The 19,262-nt window shown below is 44.3% G+C and overlaps 1 protein-coding gene and 1 long non-coding RNA gene across 5 annotated transcripts; one reads left to right on the top strand and one right to left on the bottom strand.

Annotated features, from left to right (window-relative positions):
• Positions 1-80: 80 nt before the first annotated feature.
• On the top strand, positions 81-15,029 carry SPACA9 (sperm acrosome associated 9). Of its 4 annotated transcripts, XM_081847266.1 has the most exons (5): positions 191-330; positions 4,748-4,903; positions 10,199-10,401; positions 13,515-13,662; positions 14,962-15,029. In XM_081847266.1, exons 2-5 carry the CDS (start codon positions 4,760-4,762, stop codon positions 14,968-14,970), a joined length of 504 nt encoding a protein of 167 aa, XP_081703392.1. In that variant the 5' UTR covers positions 191-330; positions 4,748-4,759; the 3' UTR covers positions 14,971-15,029. The 4 variants fall into 4 exon arrangements, with proteins under 4 accessions (XP_081703390.1, XP_081703392.1, XP_081703389.1 ...); XM_081847264.1 differs by having other exon boundaries at positions 81-220; positions 13,515-15,029; XM_081847263.1 differs by having other exon boundaries at positions 13,515-15,029.
• LOC309333624 lies at positions 4,353-8,148 on the bottom strand. Its single transcript, XR_014152609.1, has 3 exons — positions 7,362-8,148; positions 5,925-6,073; positions 4,353-4,743 (listed from the first exon to the last, which is right to left on the bottom strand). It is a non-coding gene; the product is annotated as an uncharacterized lncRNA (long non-coding RNA).
• Positions 15,030-19,262: the final 4,233 nt, after the last annotated feature.

The following is a 19,262-nucleotide window of genomic DNA, read 5'->3' on the forward strand; positions in this document are numbered from 1 at the left end:
ACAACAGCCAGCGCCCGCGGCGGAGGCGGCTTCGGGACATGCACAATCGGGAAAGGAGCGGAGGGAGGAGGAAGCCTGAAGCTGCAGTCGGAGAGACAAGTTAATGACATTCCTGTCTCCGACCTACCTCACAGGGTTCTTGGGAAGGCTGCGGAGTTGACGCGCGCGCTTTGCGCTGAGAACATTCTAAAACGGCGTTTGAACGGGAAAGGGGCCGGAGGTCAGTGTCAGAGCGGCGTCGTGGCAGACAGAAGGTCTCAGGTTCAACCACCAACATCTCCCCTGCCGGGCTGATGGGAGTTGCAGTCCAAAACATCTGGAGGGCACCAGGTTAGGGAAGCCTGATCTAAGGCACACAGACACACAGACCCATCTCTCTGGGAAGAACTGCAAAGCCCAGAAGGGCACCCCACTGGTGTAACTCAGTTTATTCAGTTGGTCTCCAGTTCTCAAACTTGTGTGCCAGAAGAGAACTGTAAATCGAAACAGGTTAAACAACAAAAGGTTCCTGGGAATCCCGGGAATAACGAAAAGGCTCTCCGGTATGTTGCTGCTCTGGACTGACATTCAGTCTGCGTCTGCTAGGGCTAGGTAACTCTGCTCGGTCCCTGAACCAGGTATATCTCTCTCATTCAATACCTCCTGGTGCAGGAACAAAGCAGATTTGCTTGCTCTAAGAGGTGGGTGTCTATTGTGTCTGGGCTGACCTTCAAATCAGGGGCAGGAGATGTTCGAAACAGCAACTTATTATTTTTTGTTTTACTGTTTAGTTTTAACTTTTATTGTCATTTTTCATAACAGAAGGGTTGCAGACATAAGCAAATGCAAAATGCAGCAAAAACGATGGTAAAAATAATTAAGGATACTGAAGAACGGGAGGGGGGAACAACATAGTGTGCAATGCAGCATAGAACAACTATTGTATGTAGAAGAGTCAATTTAGTGCTCAATAAATTTAGTTCTCTGCATGTTTACCTGTAAAACAGGAAGTTCAGTGGGCTGTGCCAGTCAAGTTTACATAAGAGAATAAACATTCCACATTGAATGGAAGTGATCTATTTTAGATGCACCATTAAAGACTCTGTTGTGTGTCCGAATTTCTAACAGTACAATGTCCCATACCTTTCCTAGACACTCCTCTCAGGAACGAGGTAAGTGGATGAGACTGGCTAATTCTTATACAAACCATTCTGGGCATCAGTTTCTGACCTGCCTATGTTTGAAGGAGTTGATATGCAACCCTGGCCCTTGTGCCAAGGTTATATTCCCTACATCCCCCCATCCTGAAGAATAGGAAGTTTTTCTTGCCCTGTGTCACCAGATACCTACCTACACACATGCACATGCCCTCTCCACCTTCCACTTGGAGAGGGCCAATGAAACCTGGAGACTCCGGGTCAGACCCAAAGACCTGGCAAACCTAAACCCCAGACCAATCTAGATAGGGAGCCACAGTACGTTCTATAAATGTCCGTCCCCCCCAATCTCAGCTTAGAAATGTGCATGATCCTCCATGCTAGAAAAGCCACCACCACTTCTAGAATCCTGTCTCCCCCAATAGGTGCAAGCAAGCAAAGGTTAACATCAGCTGCAGGAGCCCCTCATTCCAACGTCCATCAAGCTAGCCTTTGCGTTTAATGACCAGGAGGAAATCTGAAGTCACTTGGGCCACTGTTTTATGCTAGCCAAGTGGAGGCTTCTGTCCCCTCGGTCTTTTCATGGCATCACAGTTGATGCATTGCCGCATTATGTTTACAATCGACTCACTAGGGTTTATGGCACCTGATTGTCAGTCAGTCTTTCCTGGACTGGAAGTCTGTTTCTGCTGTATCATTACAACCATATTGACTTACTGTTTGGGGATCAGGGACTGCAGAGTTAGATTGTGATATATCTTTCCCACTCTCCCTTTAAACACACACACACACACACACACACACACACACACACATCTTGCAACTGGGCTCTTCTATGGCAAGATAGCTTCGGGTGTCCGCAAATGGATAAGCACCAATAATCGAACCACCTGGGAAGTTGTTAGTGTTAAGATCAAGCTTCTCCATCAAATGAGAAGATGGGTGGGATATGAAGCAAACATATATTTAGAAGATTGCAATCTGCTGACTGTATATTCAGAAGTTATGGGAGGTAACCTGGCATGTGGGGGAAAGGGGAAAAAACTTATTCCACACTCTTTATCATTTTGGTCACACTCTAGCATGACCAACAGACAAAACTCAGGATGGGGCTGTTTGTTATCCTTATTTGTTGTTATACTTCCACCCCACTTTTCCTCCAAGAAGTTCAGCAGTGTACACAGTTATCCCCCTTTTATCCTCACAACAACCCTGCAAGGTAGGCTAATAATTTGATTTTTTTTGTATGCCACCCATCTGCCTGGGGTGCCCCAGCCACTCCAGGTGACTTCCAGAAAAATATAAAAACACAATAAATATTAAATACTTTCCCATACAGAGCTGCCTTTAGATGTCTTCTAAAAGTCATGTAGTTGTTTATCTCTTTAACATTTGATGGGAGGGTGTTCCACAGGGTGGGCGCTACTACCAAGAAGGTCCTCTGCCTGGTTCCCTGTAACTTTGCTTCTCACAGTGAGGGAACCGCCAGAAGGCCCTCGGTGCTGGACCTCTGTGTCTGGGCTGAACAATGGGGGTGGAGACACTCCTTCAGGCATAATGGGCCAAGGCCATTTAGGGCTTTAAAGGTCAGCACCAACACTTTAAATTGTGCTTGGAAATGTACTGACTCCATTTTGGAAACCTATTTTGTAACTAAGTATTATTACCTGCATACCACTTTGAAGTATTTGCTGCCTGCATTGAAATGTAAGTAAACCGTATTGTTTTTACTAAAACATGTGGTTCAGTCTTAACAATGGGGACAGAGAGGGAAGAAAGCTCAGCAAATCAAAAATAAAGAGGGATAATAGGTGTAATTGTCAAATCCTTATCTTCCAGTAAGCTGCAAAAGCACATAAGTATTTTTACTCTGCTAAAAGGGCTTCATAGCCTGTTTACTTTCTTCCACACACGGGACAAGGGGTTTAAATTTTAATTTATGGATTTAATCCTCAATCCATCCCCATCAGGGCCACTGTGGGAATTAAATGAGATGGGGAAATATCATGCATGCTATCTTGAGTTCCTTTTGTGGGGAGGGGGGAATGTAGGCTATAATAATTCAATGAACAAATAGGTAATAAAAAGTACTAGGTCTAATTCCATTCAGATAGTGCAAGAGGACCATGCAGGTGTCAACATTTATGCAGGTAATTATGAAAGGAAATAGCGATCACAACTACAGATAGGTAGCCGTGTTGGTCTGCCATAGTCAAAACAAAATAAAAAAAATCCTTCCAGTAGCACCTTAAAGACCAACTGGGTTAGTTCTAGGTATGAGCTTTCGTGTGCATGCACACTTCTTCAGATACACTGAAACAGAAGTCACCAGACCCTTCTATATATATAGTGAGAAGGTGGGGAGGGGTATTACTCAGAAGGGTGGTGGGAATGGGTGATTGGCAGATAGCTGTGATGAGCCTGTTGACAACTCTTAACGACTGCAATAGGTCTTACAGGAAAAAGCAAGGGGTGAAAAGGTGAAAAATGGCTTTGTCATGTATAATGAGATAAGAATCCAATGTCTTTGTTCAGACCAGGTCTCTCCATGGTTTTAAGTTTGGTAGTAAGTTGCAATTCAGCAGCTTCTCTTTCCAGTCTATTTCTGAAATTCCTTTGTAATAGAACAGCTACTTTGAGATCTTGTATAGAATGTCCTGGGAGATTGAAGTGTTCTCCTACTGGTTTCTCTGTCTTGTGATTCCTGATGTCAGATTTATGTCCGTTTATCCTTTGGCGTAAGGTTTGGCCTGTTTGTCCAATATAGAGAGCTGAAGGACACTGTTGGCATTTGATGGCATACACAATGTTAGACGATGAGCAATTAAATAGTCCCGAGATGCTATGTGTGATGTTGTTGGGGCCAGTAATGGTGTTGTCCGGGTGTATGTGGCAGCAAAGTTGGCATCTGGGTTTATTGCAGGCTCTGGTGCCAGTGTCCGTGTTAAGTCTGGTAGTAGTATTATTGTGGGTTAGGAGTTGTTTAAGATTGGGAGGCTGTCTGTAGGCAATGAAAGGTCTTCCTCCCATCTCGGGACTATTTAATTGCTCATCGTCTAACATTGTGTATGCCATCAAATGCCAACAGTGTCCTTCAGCTCTCTATATTGGACAAACAGGCCAAACCTTACGCCAAAGAATAAATGGACATAAATCTGACATCAGGAATCACAAGACAGAGAAACCAGTAGGAGAACACTTCAATCTCCCAAAACTACAAAATAAAACTACAAAGGAGGTCAACTACAGAATACATATTTAACACAAACAAAGTTGACAAAAAAAAATCTTAAGCATTTCAAAATAAAGCATTGCTAAGGAAAGTCAAATATAAAATGCACATTTAAAATTAGCATAATTAACAAGAGAATAAAATATTATAAGCATGACATGGCTGTTAGGCAGGCACAAAAAGTTGGGGCAAAATAAATAGTTGTTGTCAGGCATAGCGATGTCCCTCTGGTCTCACAGGAGCCTCTTTAGTAGAGCTGGTGAGTCTGGGCCCTACCCGCTAAGCCAGATAGAAAGGGCCTTGCAGGGAGAGGCCCTTTACGACTCACAGCTGGGCGAAGAGATTAAACAAATGTCTCCTTGTTTCTTCCAAATCCTAGGAGCAGGGGAAAATGAATGAAATCAAGGAGAGCCTGCGGAACATCGAACAGACTTACAAGATCTTCCAGCAACAGCAGTTCACCTTCATTACTGCACTGGAACACACCCGAGAGAATGCCCATGACAAAATCAAGCCTGTGTCAAGCATCGGACAGGTATGGAGAGATCCCAGAACTAGGGGATGAGGGAGAAATCCAGTTCAGGCCATAGCTCAGTGGTAAAGCATCTGCTTTGGTTACAGAAGGTCTCAGGTTCAAACCGCCATGGCATCTCCAGGTAGGGCTGGGAGATATTCCTCCCTGAAACCTTGGAGAGTCGTTGCCAGTCAGTATAGACAGTGATGTACCAAGGGCCTGACTCTGTGTAAGGCAGCGTCCTAGGTTTCTCTGTTTTTACAGGTGACTCTACTTAATGCATACTTTCCAGTGCAATTTTGGAAAACCAAAATGCAGCCTCCCTTCGAAATCTGTACTTCTCTGAATTGTGTGATGCAGGTCCAAAAATGTGCCAAGAAATTATGAACATAACTAGGGTGAAGAGTGCATAAATGTACATTATATAAATGAAAAGTGCATGCAAAATGCATCACTTTAGAGGAAATTCATATATTTAGACAAAATTGCATATATATTAGGATAAATTTGCACTAAAATGCTTATGAATTTTCATGAGGACTTAAAAAAAATAATTGCAAACTGATGGTGAGAATTGAAACCAATATACTGAAATGGACAGATTCGCCCATCCTAGTTTTTTTTCTCTTCCCCCTGATTTCCCCTCCCCCTATTAATCTTTATTAAATTTTAAAACACATAAAAATTAAAAATTAAAAATTACACCTGTCTAAACAAAAAACCAATAAATCAAGACTTCCGTAGTGTATACCATTTCTAAAACATATCCATTATGGATGTTTGAGTGCAAAATAAATTACAAGGTTTTAACATAAAGATTCAAACATTATTTGCTTTTTTAGTTAATCATGGAAGAAGGAAAGGAGAGGCTATGTCAACCAAACCTTCCTATATATCTTTACTGGATTTGGGGGGGAGGGGGGAGGACTTATACAAACTCAAAATAAAGACCTGAACCAATGGACCCAAATTACAAAATAGGAGATTTAAACTAAACATTAGGAAGAACTTTCTGATGGTAAGGGTTGTGGAAAAGACTCACTTGGGAGCTGGTGGATTCTCCTTCCTTGGAGGTTTTTAAGCAGAGGTTGGATGGCCATCTGTCATGGATGCTTTAGTTAAGATTTCTGCATTGCAGGGCGCTGGACTAGATGAAACTTGGGGCTCCTTTCCAACTCTACAATTCTGATTCTAGGAACAAACATAGTATGCTAACTAAAACAAAACATAGACTTGGTGTCTACTCACAAACTCTAGCATTACAATCATGGGTAGGGAAACAAAGGCCCCAGTGCCGGATCTGGCCCAATCGCCTTCTCAGTCGGGCCTGCGGATGGTCTGGAAACCAGCCTATTTTTATGTGAGTAGTATGTGCCCTTTTATTTAAAATGCATCTCTGGGTTATTTGTGGGGCATAGAAATTTGTTCATTTATTATTATTTTTTTAAATATAGTCCGGCCTCCCACAAGGTCTGAGGGACAGTGGACCAGCCCCCTGCTGAAAAAGTTTGCTGACCCCTGATTACAATGAAAGCAAGAGAGGTGGAAACAGTTTCACATCTTCACAGTGAAAATTATAAACCCTATGTGCTGTTTTCTTCTCAACAACCATAGTTTTCAAACCAGCAACCAACAGTAGTGTTTGGGAACCGTATCCAGCAACATAGATTTTGGGTTCACCTATCCTTGAGTGCAATTAATAAATCCTTTGGCCCATTGAAAGAAATGCAGTTAATCCATCATAACCATCTCTTTTTCATAGATGATTGAGGACATACTGTCCTGCGTTGCTCCTTGGTAAATCTGGAATCCATAATGTATTATAGCAACAGCCTTTTCCCATCTCTCTCTCTCTCTCTGACACACACACCACTTTCCCTCACCCCACAGTGTGCGTCCCCATGGTGTAACTATAACTTTGGAAACCGCCTATTAAAAATAATGGCTATGTGTCAAAAGTGGAATGATGAATGAAGACCCTGCCTCTCCCTCCTTGGGGGACACACAGATTCTTTCTGAGTTGTACTAACGTGGAAAAATGTGTCAGCTCTTAAGTGATCAGTCTTGGAATATTTCTCTTTTAAAAATAAATAAATAAAACAACCTCATTTTTCACACTTCCAGTTCGCAATAACATTTAGACCTGGGGAAGGGGAGTCACATAATAAGCATTCCACTTGAACAACATGCTTTTTTAAAAGCAGGCTGATCTCTTGCTAGTCATTTCAAAGTTATCCCTTTCCCAAGGGAAGCCTTTACAATGTTTACAGAGTAGTCTTTTAAAAAAAGAGAGGAAAGTGCTACGGAGCCCTTTATTCTCTTTGTGATAATCTGCTTATTTACAAATGTACAGTTAAGGCAGAAGTGCAGAAACAAGCAGACAGGAGGTACCAAGCAACAGCATATTGTTCCCTCCACCCCAACCGAATCCAAATATTTGTTTCTTTCTGGGTCGCCATGTATATTTGTCCCCTCCTACCTGCTCAAATCCATTTTTTCTTCGCCTTCTAATGCTCCATGCTCCACTCATACTCTAGATGTCCAGAACTTTGAAAGGTAATTTTTTGAAAAGCAAGTAGTTCTTGTTCAGGTGTGGCAAACAGGAACTAATTTCTGTTCATCTTCATCCCTCTGCAAAACAAGCAAGCTCAGTTCAAGTTCATCCAAATGATCTTCAGCAGAAAGAAGAAAAAACGATATTCAGAATGTTGCAAGCTGATCTGCCAAAGTATTAAATATACTTAAGACTAAGAAAAAAATTAAAACACACGCATACAGTGGAATGTGAACGGCTTATTTTCCTCCAAAATTATTATATTTTTAAGTTAAAGGCTGAATGAGTCTAAGAAGTTAAAAACACATGGTCCATCTAGCTCCCCACAGACTGGCAGCAGCCCTCCAGGGTTTCAGACAGTCAGCCTCTCCCAGCCCTACCTGGAGATGCTGGGGACTGAACCTCTGCTCTGCTGCTTCAAGTCATTTGCAGCAGAGGCTGAAATAAACAGGGATATTAGAAGCTGCCTTTTCACTGCATCATATTTTTGGTCCATCTCGTAGTAGTATTGCCTACAATGATTGGCAGTGGCTCTCCAGGGTTCCCAGCCCTACCTGGAGATGCTAGAGATTGAACCCAGGACCTTCTGCATGCAAAGCAGGTGAGCCACAACCCTTCCCCACAGGACACCAGATTGCAGACGACTGGCCTAACGTGTAATACATACGTACTTAAGTCACAGGTAGCCAGTGGCGCCATCCAAATGTTATTGACTACATTCCTATCAGCCCCAGCCACCCACCCCAGCCAGCGTGGTCAGTGATCAGGGAGCTAGCCCTGAACGTGGATGATGGGAATTGTAGTCCAACATCATCTGGGGACCCAAGGTTGGGGAAAGTCTGCCTTAAAGTGCTGCTTCTCTCTGTCCTTTAACCTCCCCACTTGTAAGTTGGGCCACACACAAACACACTCACAGGCCTACTAAGCCGGGCTGTCGTAATAAGGTCCCCCAAGATAAATAAGGTACTTCAGACAAGCACTTTGTAGTAGTAGTAAAGCACAGGTGTGAGAAATCAGCTAAAGATTCTTTAACAACCAGGAATGGTCAAAGGTTCAAGCATCTGCCTTCCACCTTTTGGGAAGGAACGTGCATCCTCAGAGACCCTACAGCAAGTAACATGCACAGTTATTTTGATCTATTCCTTCCATTAGGGAATGTATGTGGCAACAGCTCTCCATCTTGGCGGTGTGGCCGAGCTCAAAATCTGGTGGGGCCACTTAAAAAGGAAGGAGGAGGGGAGTTCACTCAGACCTGCCTGGACAACCTTGGCCCTTTTCCGCTGAGTCTGTCATCCCGGGACTCAATTAAGCAGAGCCACTGCGAGTGGCTTCTGTTGCGCAGTGAGCTTGCCTGTCCACTAACGGCTGACCCGAGACTGCCAAGCAGCCAATTGAGGATACAGATTTGCAGCAGGTGACCGGCCTGAACCGGATTGAAGCCAGCAACCTCTGCACCCCATTATCTTTTCCCTGCAACAACCCCCCCACCCCCATCCCACCCTGTTTGCATTCTCTTGCGTGGAAAAGGCAAAGTAACAAAAAAATATAAGCACAGGAGGTGACAGTATTTGTCTCCAAATGATTGTCAGGACTAGAAAATAACTCCTTTTTGCAGGTTCAGTGTCCTAGTTCCTGGTAGTTGTCCTGGATTTAGGTAGAACTGTATAACTCTATTTTATTGTTTTTTTTGAGGATCATTTTATCCAAGGCACCTAGATTATTTTGCTTGTTTAAAAGCATTTATATACAGCTTAGGAAAATAGGAAGCTGACTTATACTGAATCAGACCTATTGGCCCATCTAGCTCAGTACTGCCTACACTGACTGGCAGCAGCTCTCTGGGGTTTCAGGCAGGAATCTCTCCCAGACCTACCTAGAGAAGCTATTGAGGATTGAACCAGGGGCTTTCTGCATGGCAAAGCAGATGCTCTGTCACTGAGCTACAGTCCTTCCCCAAAGCTTAATTGTTCAAAAATCTCTAAGCAATGCATACGCTAATATAGATATATCATGCAAACTAAAACTAAAACCAGAAAAACTGCAAGCTTCTTTGGAGAGATGAAGGATCTCTGGCTGCAGCCATCATGCATACAGTGGAAGAGAAGGCTGGGTTAAGCCCCATCCAAACAAGGAAGGAGATGAATCACACAAACTTTGGCTGTGTGTTCCAGGAACGTTTTCCAAAGCCCATTAGGACAGGGGTATGGAACTCAGGCCTGGAGGCCAGGTGTGCCCCCCAAGGCCACACTTTCTGCCCCTTGGACACCCCCCCCCTCCCAGAGCATGCTCCCCGATAGCCCTGCTTTGCATCCTCCTTGAATGCTTTCGCCTGGCCATAAAAGCATCCTTTTACTCTGAACCTAAGCCTCTTGCCTACCTAACCTCACGCTCAATTAAGACTACATAGAACCTTTATTCTCCAGAATGATGGAACTCACAGGTGGAGAATACCTTTCTTCTCTATATATCTTTATTATTTGTAAAGGGAATATTTGTATAAGTGAAAACTTTACTATCCCTTTGGAGTTGCGCTGTGTCTTTGTACTTTTGTCCTTGGAGGCTGTGATGATTTATGGTTTTACACTTTTGACTTTGTTTTCTTTCCATTTTATTAACTTTGCACTTGTTTTTTCCGTTAACATTTTTTTTTAAAAAAAGAGCTGCTGATTCTGAAATTCATATAGACTTCCACCATGTTAGCTCCAACCCTGCCCTTGCCAGTTGGTATAACTCGCCCTCCTTCCCCCTTGTGTGTCCGGCAGGTGCAGACCTACACGGACCATTACTGCAACAACTCCACTGACAAACGTATCCTGCTCCTGTTCCTCAGCATCTGCAGCGACTTGAACAAACTTTGCCAACGGCTGGAATCCCTACACCCTGGTAACAGTGTCACCAATGCCCTCTTGGACAAGTGCAAAACGTTGGTGAGCCACAGCAATGACCTCAGTGGGATCAGAGCCAAGTAGGTATTTATTTGTAGAGCATGGGCTGGCTGGGGCTGGTGGGGACTGTCACCCAAAACATCTGGAGGGAGCCAAGTTGGCTAATGCCATCATAGCAACATAGGAAACTGCCATATGTCTTGTCCTTCATCTGAAAACAAAGCAACATTCCAGTCTCCATTATTCTGAACAGCAGCATAAAAAGCTGCTGTAAACCAAGTCAGACCCACTGATCCATCTAGCTCAGTATTGTATACACTGGCAGGCAGTGGCACTCCACGATTTTGGGCAGGAAACATTCTCAGCCCTAGCTAGAGATGGCAAAGACTGAACCTATGGCCTTCTGTATGAAAAGCTGGTGCTCTACTACTGAGCTGTAAGTGCTCCTGATGAACACATGAAACTGCTTTATACAGAGCCAGACCTTTGGTCCATCTAGCTCAGTATTGTCTACACTGATGCACAGAGGTTCCTCAGGTTTCAGATAAGAGTATATCCCAGCCTTCCTGGAAATGTCAGGAATTGTACCTGGGATCATCTGCATGCAAAGCAAGATGTTCTGTCACCGAGTTGTGGCATTTCCCCTGAAAGCCAGGATTCCAGTCCTGATGGTTCTGAATTAAAGGGTGATTTAAATAGGCATGTAGGGAGCTGCTTTCTGCTGAATCTCCATCTAGCTCAGAATTGTCTACACCAGAGCTTTCCAAACTTTTCAGGTTGGTGACAAACCTTTTAGACAAGCATCATTTCACAACACAGTAATTCAGTTTTGCTAGCAAACCGGAGGTTAAACTAACCCCCTTTCCAGCCCCAGGAGGAGGGCGAGGAGTATTCACATGACACACTTACACACTGCAGCCAACACACAGTTTGGAAAGCTCTGGTCTACACTGACTAGCAGCGCCTCTCCAGGGTTTCAGAAGGGATGCCTTCCCCAGCCCTAGCTGGAAATGTCAGTGGGGCTTGAACCCGGGACTTCCTGCATGCAGAACAGATGCTTTACCATTGAACTACAGCCCTTCCCCCATAATTAAATAAGATTCCAGTGCTCCTGGTTCTAAATAAAAGGATCATGTATATAAGAAGTTGTCTGCTGAGTCAGATCATTGTTCCATATAGCTCAGTCTGCACTGACTGGCTGAAGCTCTTCAGCTTTTCAGGCAGAGATCTCTCCTGCCTCTACCTGGAGACACCAGGAATTAAACCTGTGAACTTCTGCCCATAACTGTACTACAGCCTTTCCCCATTATATAAAAACATAGGAAGCTGCCTTACATTGAGTCAGACCATTGGGGTTCATCTAGCTCAGTACTGTCTACAACAGCATCTTTTAACCTTGGGTCCCAGATGATGTTTGACTAAAACTCCCATCATCCCTGACCATTGGTCATGCTAGCTAAGAATGATGAGAGATATAGTCCAACAACAACTGGGAACCCAAGGTTGAGAAAGGCTGGTCTATACTGACTGGCAGTGGCTGTGTAATGTTCCATATAGGCAGCTCTCCCAGAACTACCTGAAGAGCTTCACTCAGAGATCTAACTTTTTGAGACACATGGAGGAAGAGGCGTATCACACAGAAGGGGCCTGGCTTTCCCCTACTCCAACCTGTTGTCAATCCAAGGAGGAAGGCCTACAAATAGTTGAAGGGGGGTATTGTTCTGTAACCGCCACAGTAGAGTAGTGGAAAATGTAAAAGTGCAGGATCCCCTTTTGAGATTATGAAATTATCCTGTAAAATTATATAATAATGATGATGATGATGATGATGATGATGCAGGATGCAGGATGCATTCCAACAGTCGGTGCAGATTTCCATGTTTTCTGTGCATGAACACAGCCAAATGATTTTGAGTGCTTCAGTATCTTATTTTGGAGTGACTCAAGTTGTGTTTTTATTGACATTCCATTGTACATTACAGAACTAGTACATCCTTCTCTTAAAACTGAGGAACCTTTTCCCAGTGTTCCTAAATGCTCAGCTTTTAGGACAACTCCTTGGTGTCCTTCCAGTGCATCTTATCCAGAGACCATCCTCAGTAGCTGACTCACCTCCTTTCACTCTGATTGGCCTCCAATCAGCAGCACAAAGAGGCTTTTTATCAGTGCCAGAAAAGTTCCCCTTTTATGCCGATTGGATAGCTCTAGAATGCTGAAGACAAGAACTGTTGCAGAAATAGTAATGGGTTTCAGGGCCACTCATGACCAGGGCTGATGAGGGTGGAGGGAAGCCAGTACAAGAGGGTCAGAAGGTGACCCAGGGCCTGACTATATTGCATATATTTTTGTCTTGGTTGTATCATTATTTATCCATTGTTTCTGACATCCATTGAAAAACTGCTTGTAAACATATGCTTGTGAACCAAGCATTCCCATTTATTTCTGACTCTGTATGAACATTAGCTTCTGTGCATTGACAGTAGGACAACAAAGCCTCATCTTATTATGCACAGTCACCTCTGTATGTTTTCATAAGTGAATTCTGTGTGAATACAACAAAGTTGTCGTGTGATGCACATCATGTTGCCTTACATGTACAAGTTCAACATTTAAAGTATTTGGTTAATTCAGCTGAGATCATGTGGGTGCTTCTATTACTGATATTAGCTGTTGGGACCTTAATGTTCTCAGCTGGCACATTAATATTATACAGTGGTACCTCAGGTTGAGTACTTAATTCGTTCCGGAGGTCCGTTCTTAACCTGAAACTGTTCTTAACCTGAAGCACCACTTTAGCTAATGGGGCCTCCTGCTGCCGCCGCGCTGCCGGAGCACAATTTCTGTTCTCATCCTGAAGCAAAGTTCTTAACCCGAGGTACTATTTCTGGGTTAGCGGAGTCTGTAACCTGAAGGGTATGTAACCTGAAGCGTATGTAACCCGGGGTACCACTGTATTTATTATTAGCACACACATGAGATCACGCGTTTATTTTTATATCCCTTGTAAAGATTTTTTAGCCACTCTGCCCTTGCTGGAGGCTGTGCAAAAAAATAAAAAAATAAAAAAATAAAACCACCAGGGCCCAAATCTTCTCTCAGTGGCCCTGCCCACGACCCCAAACCACTGAACTGCCATTGACTGTATCAATGCCTTTTGGCCTTCTCCTCCCCACCACCCCCAAATGTCCAACAGGTACCCTCACGATGTTGTGAACCACCTCAGCTGCGATGAAGCCCGGAACCATTACGGCGGTGTGGTGAGCCTCATCCCCATCGTCCTCGACAGCATGAAGGAGTGGGTGGCTCACACTGAGAAGCTCCCGCGGAACATGTTACACAGTGTGAGTGCCCGGAAGGCCGCCGTCTACAACCAGGCAGAGCTGCCCATTCGCCGTGTGGGCGACCGCGACCACTTAGGCCGGCCCGCTTTCATCACCGAGGGCACTCAGACCTACATTAGCTTGACAGAAAAGGCCAGGGAGAGGGAGGACAGGAGGGTTAAGCTAAAGCAACTGGGTGGCCTAGGCAGGGCCATCCGGAAGTTTCTCGACGGGCCCTGGAGACCGCCTGGCAAACACGCATTTTAAAAAAAGAGAGAGAGAGTAAAGACCAAAAAAAGAAAAAGAAAGCAGCCTGCTCGCTTAGCATCCGGCGATTAAAACAGTCTCCCTATATTTGCTTCAGTTATGCCCTTTCCTGAGGGGGAAAAGAAAGAGATACATCTGCTTTGGTAGCGACAAGCATGATCTATCTTATCCCTTTCTTGGAGCAGGTCACCCTCAGATGAAGATACTTTAGCCTACTCAACAGTGTTCGAGTAATCCCAGCTTTAGAGCAGACCAGGCCTACAGAATTAATGGCCTACTGTGGTGAAATTAGGCCACCACCAAATACTGGTGTGGTGTCCGCCAGGCACTTAATGATACCTCAAGTTGTGGGAAGGCAGGGGAAGGGTTAGTGGGTCACCATATCAGAGCACAGGGTTTTGATTCACCTTGACAGCTGCCCCTCTTCTGCACTTCTTATAGGCTTGAGTGTTACATGTCTGCCCAGTGTGAACCTCTGGCCAAATCATAACTCTAACATGGGTTACTTATTTAGCTGGGGAAAGAGGTGGTAAAACAACCAGAGAAAGGAGGATCCATCCACACAGACATTTTTGAGAGGGTGGAAATACCCTTAAAAAGAAACAAAAAACTTAGAGCTCACTACTACCTGGAACCAGTTAAACCAGGATACACTGAGTTTCTGGAAGCACTGAATTTGGTTGAGTAAAGCTTTTTGACACACAGAAGGAAAAGCACAGGGCAGGAGAGGAGTATTTTTGTACTTAAGTAAGATTCCAGGTCACCTCAGGAGACTTGGACCACTTTTCAAGGCAGAATTGCACTTTTAAAATTTTTTTAAAGCACCTCTGGAAAAATGAGGGCTTGACTTCTCACAGAAACATAAAAAAGAGGGGGAAAACACATTTCCAGCATGCCAGGCCCTCTCTCCCTCTTGCAAACTCACACCAACTTCTGCCAGGGGTGGGGTAGGGAATATCCATTGTTTTCAAGAAATGGAGCATTTTAACATTAGATCTTGTCAGTACAACTCAACTCCTTTTGTCTGATTGTTTTTTTTTCCCCTCCTCGCAGGATCCTTAGCTCCTGTTTTTTTGCCTCTTGCCGGAAGATGCTTCTGAATAAAGCTGTTTCCCCTGCAAGTGCAGCTCGTTGCTAGAATTATAGAGGTGTTTTCGTGATCAAATTACTAAAGGAAAATTATGCTGAGCCGGGGATGGGGGTGGTAGAGAAGGGACAGGCAAACTTGAACCCCAGACCCAGGACTACCCTCACCCTCATTTTAAACCTATAAATCTACAACATGGTACCCCCACATCTAATTACTATGACTTTTTTCTTCATCTCCCCAAGGTACACGCAGGAAATCTAGGCCCGAATCCAGTTCCTAGATTCTTCCCAGACACCCTCCCTCTACTACTTTTTGACTGTCCCATTTGGAGATTCCAGACAGGCAAAGGAATTTCATCACACAGTGCATCATTAAACTGTAGAACTCCTTTCCACATGAGGCAGTGATGGCCACCAATTTTGATGGCTTAAAAAAAAAAAAAAGATTAGATGAGATCATGGAGAGAACAAGGCTATCATAGACTACTAGATATGTACTCCACTGTGTATCAGTTGCTGGGGGTGACAAGTGGCGAGAATGCTCTTGTGCTCAGTTCTTGCTTGCTGGCTTCCCACTGGAGCATTGGGTTGGCCACTGTGTAAATAAGATGCCGGACTAGATGAGTCGCTGGCCTGATGCAGCAGCCAGGCTCTTCTAACATTTTCTGTTATTCTAACATTTTCTGTTATCCTTTTCAGAATACTGCATGACTTTAAACTTCCTAGCCTGGGATAGTCTGAGCAGAAAGGTGGGTTTAAAAGCTGCAATAATAGTGGGAGAATGGTAGAAATGAATCCCAGTTCTCTGCAGGGGAGACTGGCCCATTAGGGTGAATGGGGCACTGCCCCACCAACATCAATCTTCCCTCAGCCACTCCCCACCTAGCTGTCTTCTTAGTTTGCAACCAGTTCAGGGGGTGACACTTCCTGTCAGCTTTCTCCTCTTCGATCTGTGTGTTGCTCTTGTAAAACTCAGCTAAGGGAAGATGGGAAGAGGTAGGATTAGTTGGCTCTGCTTGCCATTGGCTCTGGCGCCACCTACTGTTCGGCTCCCTGCCTCCTGCCCTACCAGTCCAAATGAGCACCAGCCACCACTGGTCCTCTGATGTCAGATGAGTTCTAATTTTCTTTAAAGAATAGAAAAAAGAAGAGTAAGATAAGATAGCTATCACTTTCCACCAACACCTTTGTAGTAAGGTAGCGAGTTAAAATGCACTGTGGGGTTTGAGTTTCTACTCTGCATTCAGGAAGTAAAATAAATGAATAATTGAGCCCTTTCAACCTACATCCCCAACTCTTTCGGCATAAAATGTTTATTATTTATGGTGGTGTTTATAGACCTACCAAAGCATTCTTGCTTAGCACTAGAAAGCGCTGGAAGGTAATTTATTTTTCTCTTTTTCTATCTTGCTGGCTTCCTTTCTCTGATATAATACATATTTAATCATTTTGATCCAGGTAGGGAAGCATCCCCCCTTGAATATTAAATCAGCAGTGAACCATAAAAGTTATTTTTCCAAGTGCCAAATTTCTTCTGTATTTATTAAGGCAAACCCAGACTCCATCCCAGCCAATGATTTATGCAAGAAATCCAACATATTCCTATCAAGTCATTCACACACCCAAACATATATAGTAGTACCCTTTTATTGCTTCAATAGCACACCGAATGTTGTGCATTAACCATTTATAGCCTATTGCATTGGCATCCATCTGTCTCAAGAGAATGGATCATGCCTCCAGGGATGACATCAAACCACTGCGTAAGCAGCACCGAAGTGACCTCCCCAGGACACAGTATGTAAGGTGGTCCTGGGCTGCCCAGATGACAGGAACCGCCCCCCTCGGCCTCGCTGGTGTGGTCTAAAGGAAAACAGAGCAATACGTTTTGCATCAGCTTGGCTGCAGGAGTTGCCAAGCCATCCAACCATCTTCTCCATATATGTGTAGCCTTTTCTGCTTCTGAAGACATCATGCAAGGCAGCAAAGGTTTAGGACCAGTTTTCCTTCTCCTAGATGGACTACCTTCCCAGGTTGACAAGCCTCACCTGCCCCTCACTTTCCTCTACAACACATGCAGAAACCCCCCTCTTGATCATTGGACCCACTATTTATCTCGTCCGCTCAATATGCTGGAGCCTGTCTTCTCATGCAGGGAAGTCCTTAACCTACTGAGGGTTTGAGACCCATCAGCTACTCTTACCTGGTTTAGTCAGGCAATCAAAGCCATTTCCCAGGGTGTGGCTGCTGTCGCATGCTGACAGCTTCAAGGAGCAACAAGATGAGAGCCGAGTGCAGGATGGGAACCAAGGTGGACAAATCACTGCCGAAGAAGCACAATGTGTCCCCTCCCAGAGGTCCTACCCTTCCTATAACACCCCTTATTGCCTGTATTTATTTTAAATCCCCCATTAAGGTAAGGCTAATCTTGACAAGAGACTGTTTTGAGCCAGCATACATGAGTGAAAAATGGGAAATTTGCACTTTGCTACATGTAAATAGTTACGTGCGCGCGCGTGCGCGCGCACACACACACACACACACACAGGTTCTTGAGTTTAAAAACCTGTAATTATTGAGAGGTAGGGTGAAGGAGGATTAACCTGGATTCTGGAAACAGAGTGCTCTTGTGCTTGAATCTTGTCTGGTTGCCCATTGTGAGAACAGGATTTGGGGGTTGGATGGGCCATTGGCCTGACCCAGCAGGGCTTTCTGTGTTTTTCACTAGAAGCCACCTGCAGAATCTCTTAACAGCAACCCCCTTCCCAGGTACGAATTCCTTAGCGGTTTACAAAATCCAGATTTTATACACAAACCCATACCCAAAAGAACTGCTGGCCAGCTGCCTTTTGCCCCGACTGCCCAACACACATCTCTGGGTTGGTGTTTATTGGATCCGTACTTGGCTATTAGTAGCTGATCCCTACTAGAGAGGTATATAAAAGTTGGGATTCGCTTGAGACGTTGCTTCACAGAGTTCCAAGGCAGGAACAGCTTCATTCAAAATGGAAGCAACTAAAGCTACAGAAGCCACAGAGCTTCTAGAAGGACCCCTGGACAGAGGAATCATCTTGCTAGGCAGGCCACTTGAGATGCCTTGAGGGCTTTTGATAAAAGGGGAGGAGAGAGAGAGAGCAGGTTTGCACCAAGAGTAGGGTGGTGGTAACTTTTTTCACCCAACGGCCACATGCTATGGTGGGCCGGGCCAGAGTTGAAAGTGGGCAAAACAACTAATGTAAATCATTCCTCTGCACAGGCTAGTTCTACACAAATCTCTCTATCCTTCATCCAGACAAGCAAGCAGCATTGTCTTTTAACCTGTCTTTGAAAACTCTTGACAATGCTTGACAACAACACCCACACACCCACAAACGCACCAAGGTGCAAAGCAGGGCCAGAAAGAATGTATAACCTGGAAAACATTCAAAGGGCCATATACAGAGGCCTGGAGGGTCACATTTAAGATTTTATACCCCTGGCATACTACACACACTAAACAGAGTAAGTCTAGTCCAGTATTCTCCAAAAGTTGGCAGATGCCTCTGGGAAACTCAGAAGCAAGGAACACTGGGAAGAAGAGAGGTTCCATTAAGCTGCCATTAACTATTAAAATCAGATCTTGGTCTAATGAATCCCACCAAAAGTCACACACTGTGAGGAAGCATTGTTACACCTCCATGCTCAAAACCACATGCCCTGTGGAATGCAAAAATTCTTTCTTTAGGAGATAGGGAATTGGGGAGTTCCATCAACATCTGAAGAGCCACCGGTTCCAGCTAGTCTGGTCAAGGATAAGGATGATGATGATTTATTATTTGTACCCTGCCCATCTGACTGGGTTGCCCCAGCTACTCTGAGTAGCTTCCAGCGTATATAAAAACATAGGAAAACATTAAGCCTTAAAAAGCACATCTCCTTGACATCTGATGGGAGGGCATTCAACAGGGTGGGCGCCACTACTGAGAAGGCCCTCTGCTTGATTTCCTGTAGCTTCACTTCTCGCATTGTGGGAATCTCCAGAATGATGTGAGTTGTCACTCAATATCTGGGAGGGTTACACTTTCCTTAACCCTGCCTTGCTATGGTTAGAAAACCAATCCAGCTGTTCAGTAAAGTGCCCACTCTCTCGAACAAAAGGAGTTGGCTATTCTTATAATCACCAATCCAGTTTTGTTTCTGCACACTCCTTTTAACATTAGCCAGCCAGTATAGGTCCTCCAACAGGATCCTTTTATGATTTTACCTGCAAAAACCATTCAGTCTAA

Source organism: Podarcis erhardii (assembly GCF_964252035.2).
Source record: "Podarcis erhardii genome assembly, chromosome: Z".
NCBI lineage: Eukaryota > Metazoa > Chordata > Lepidosauria > Squamata > Lacertidae > Podarcis > Podarcis erhardii.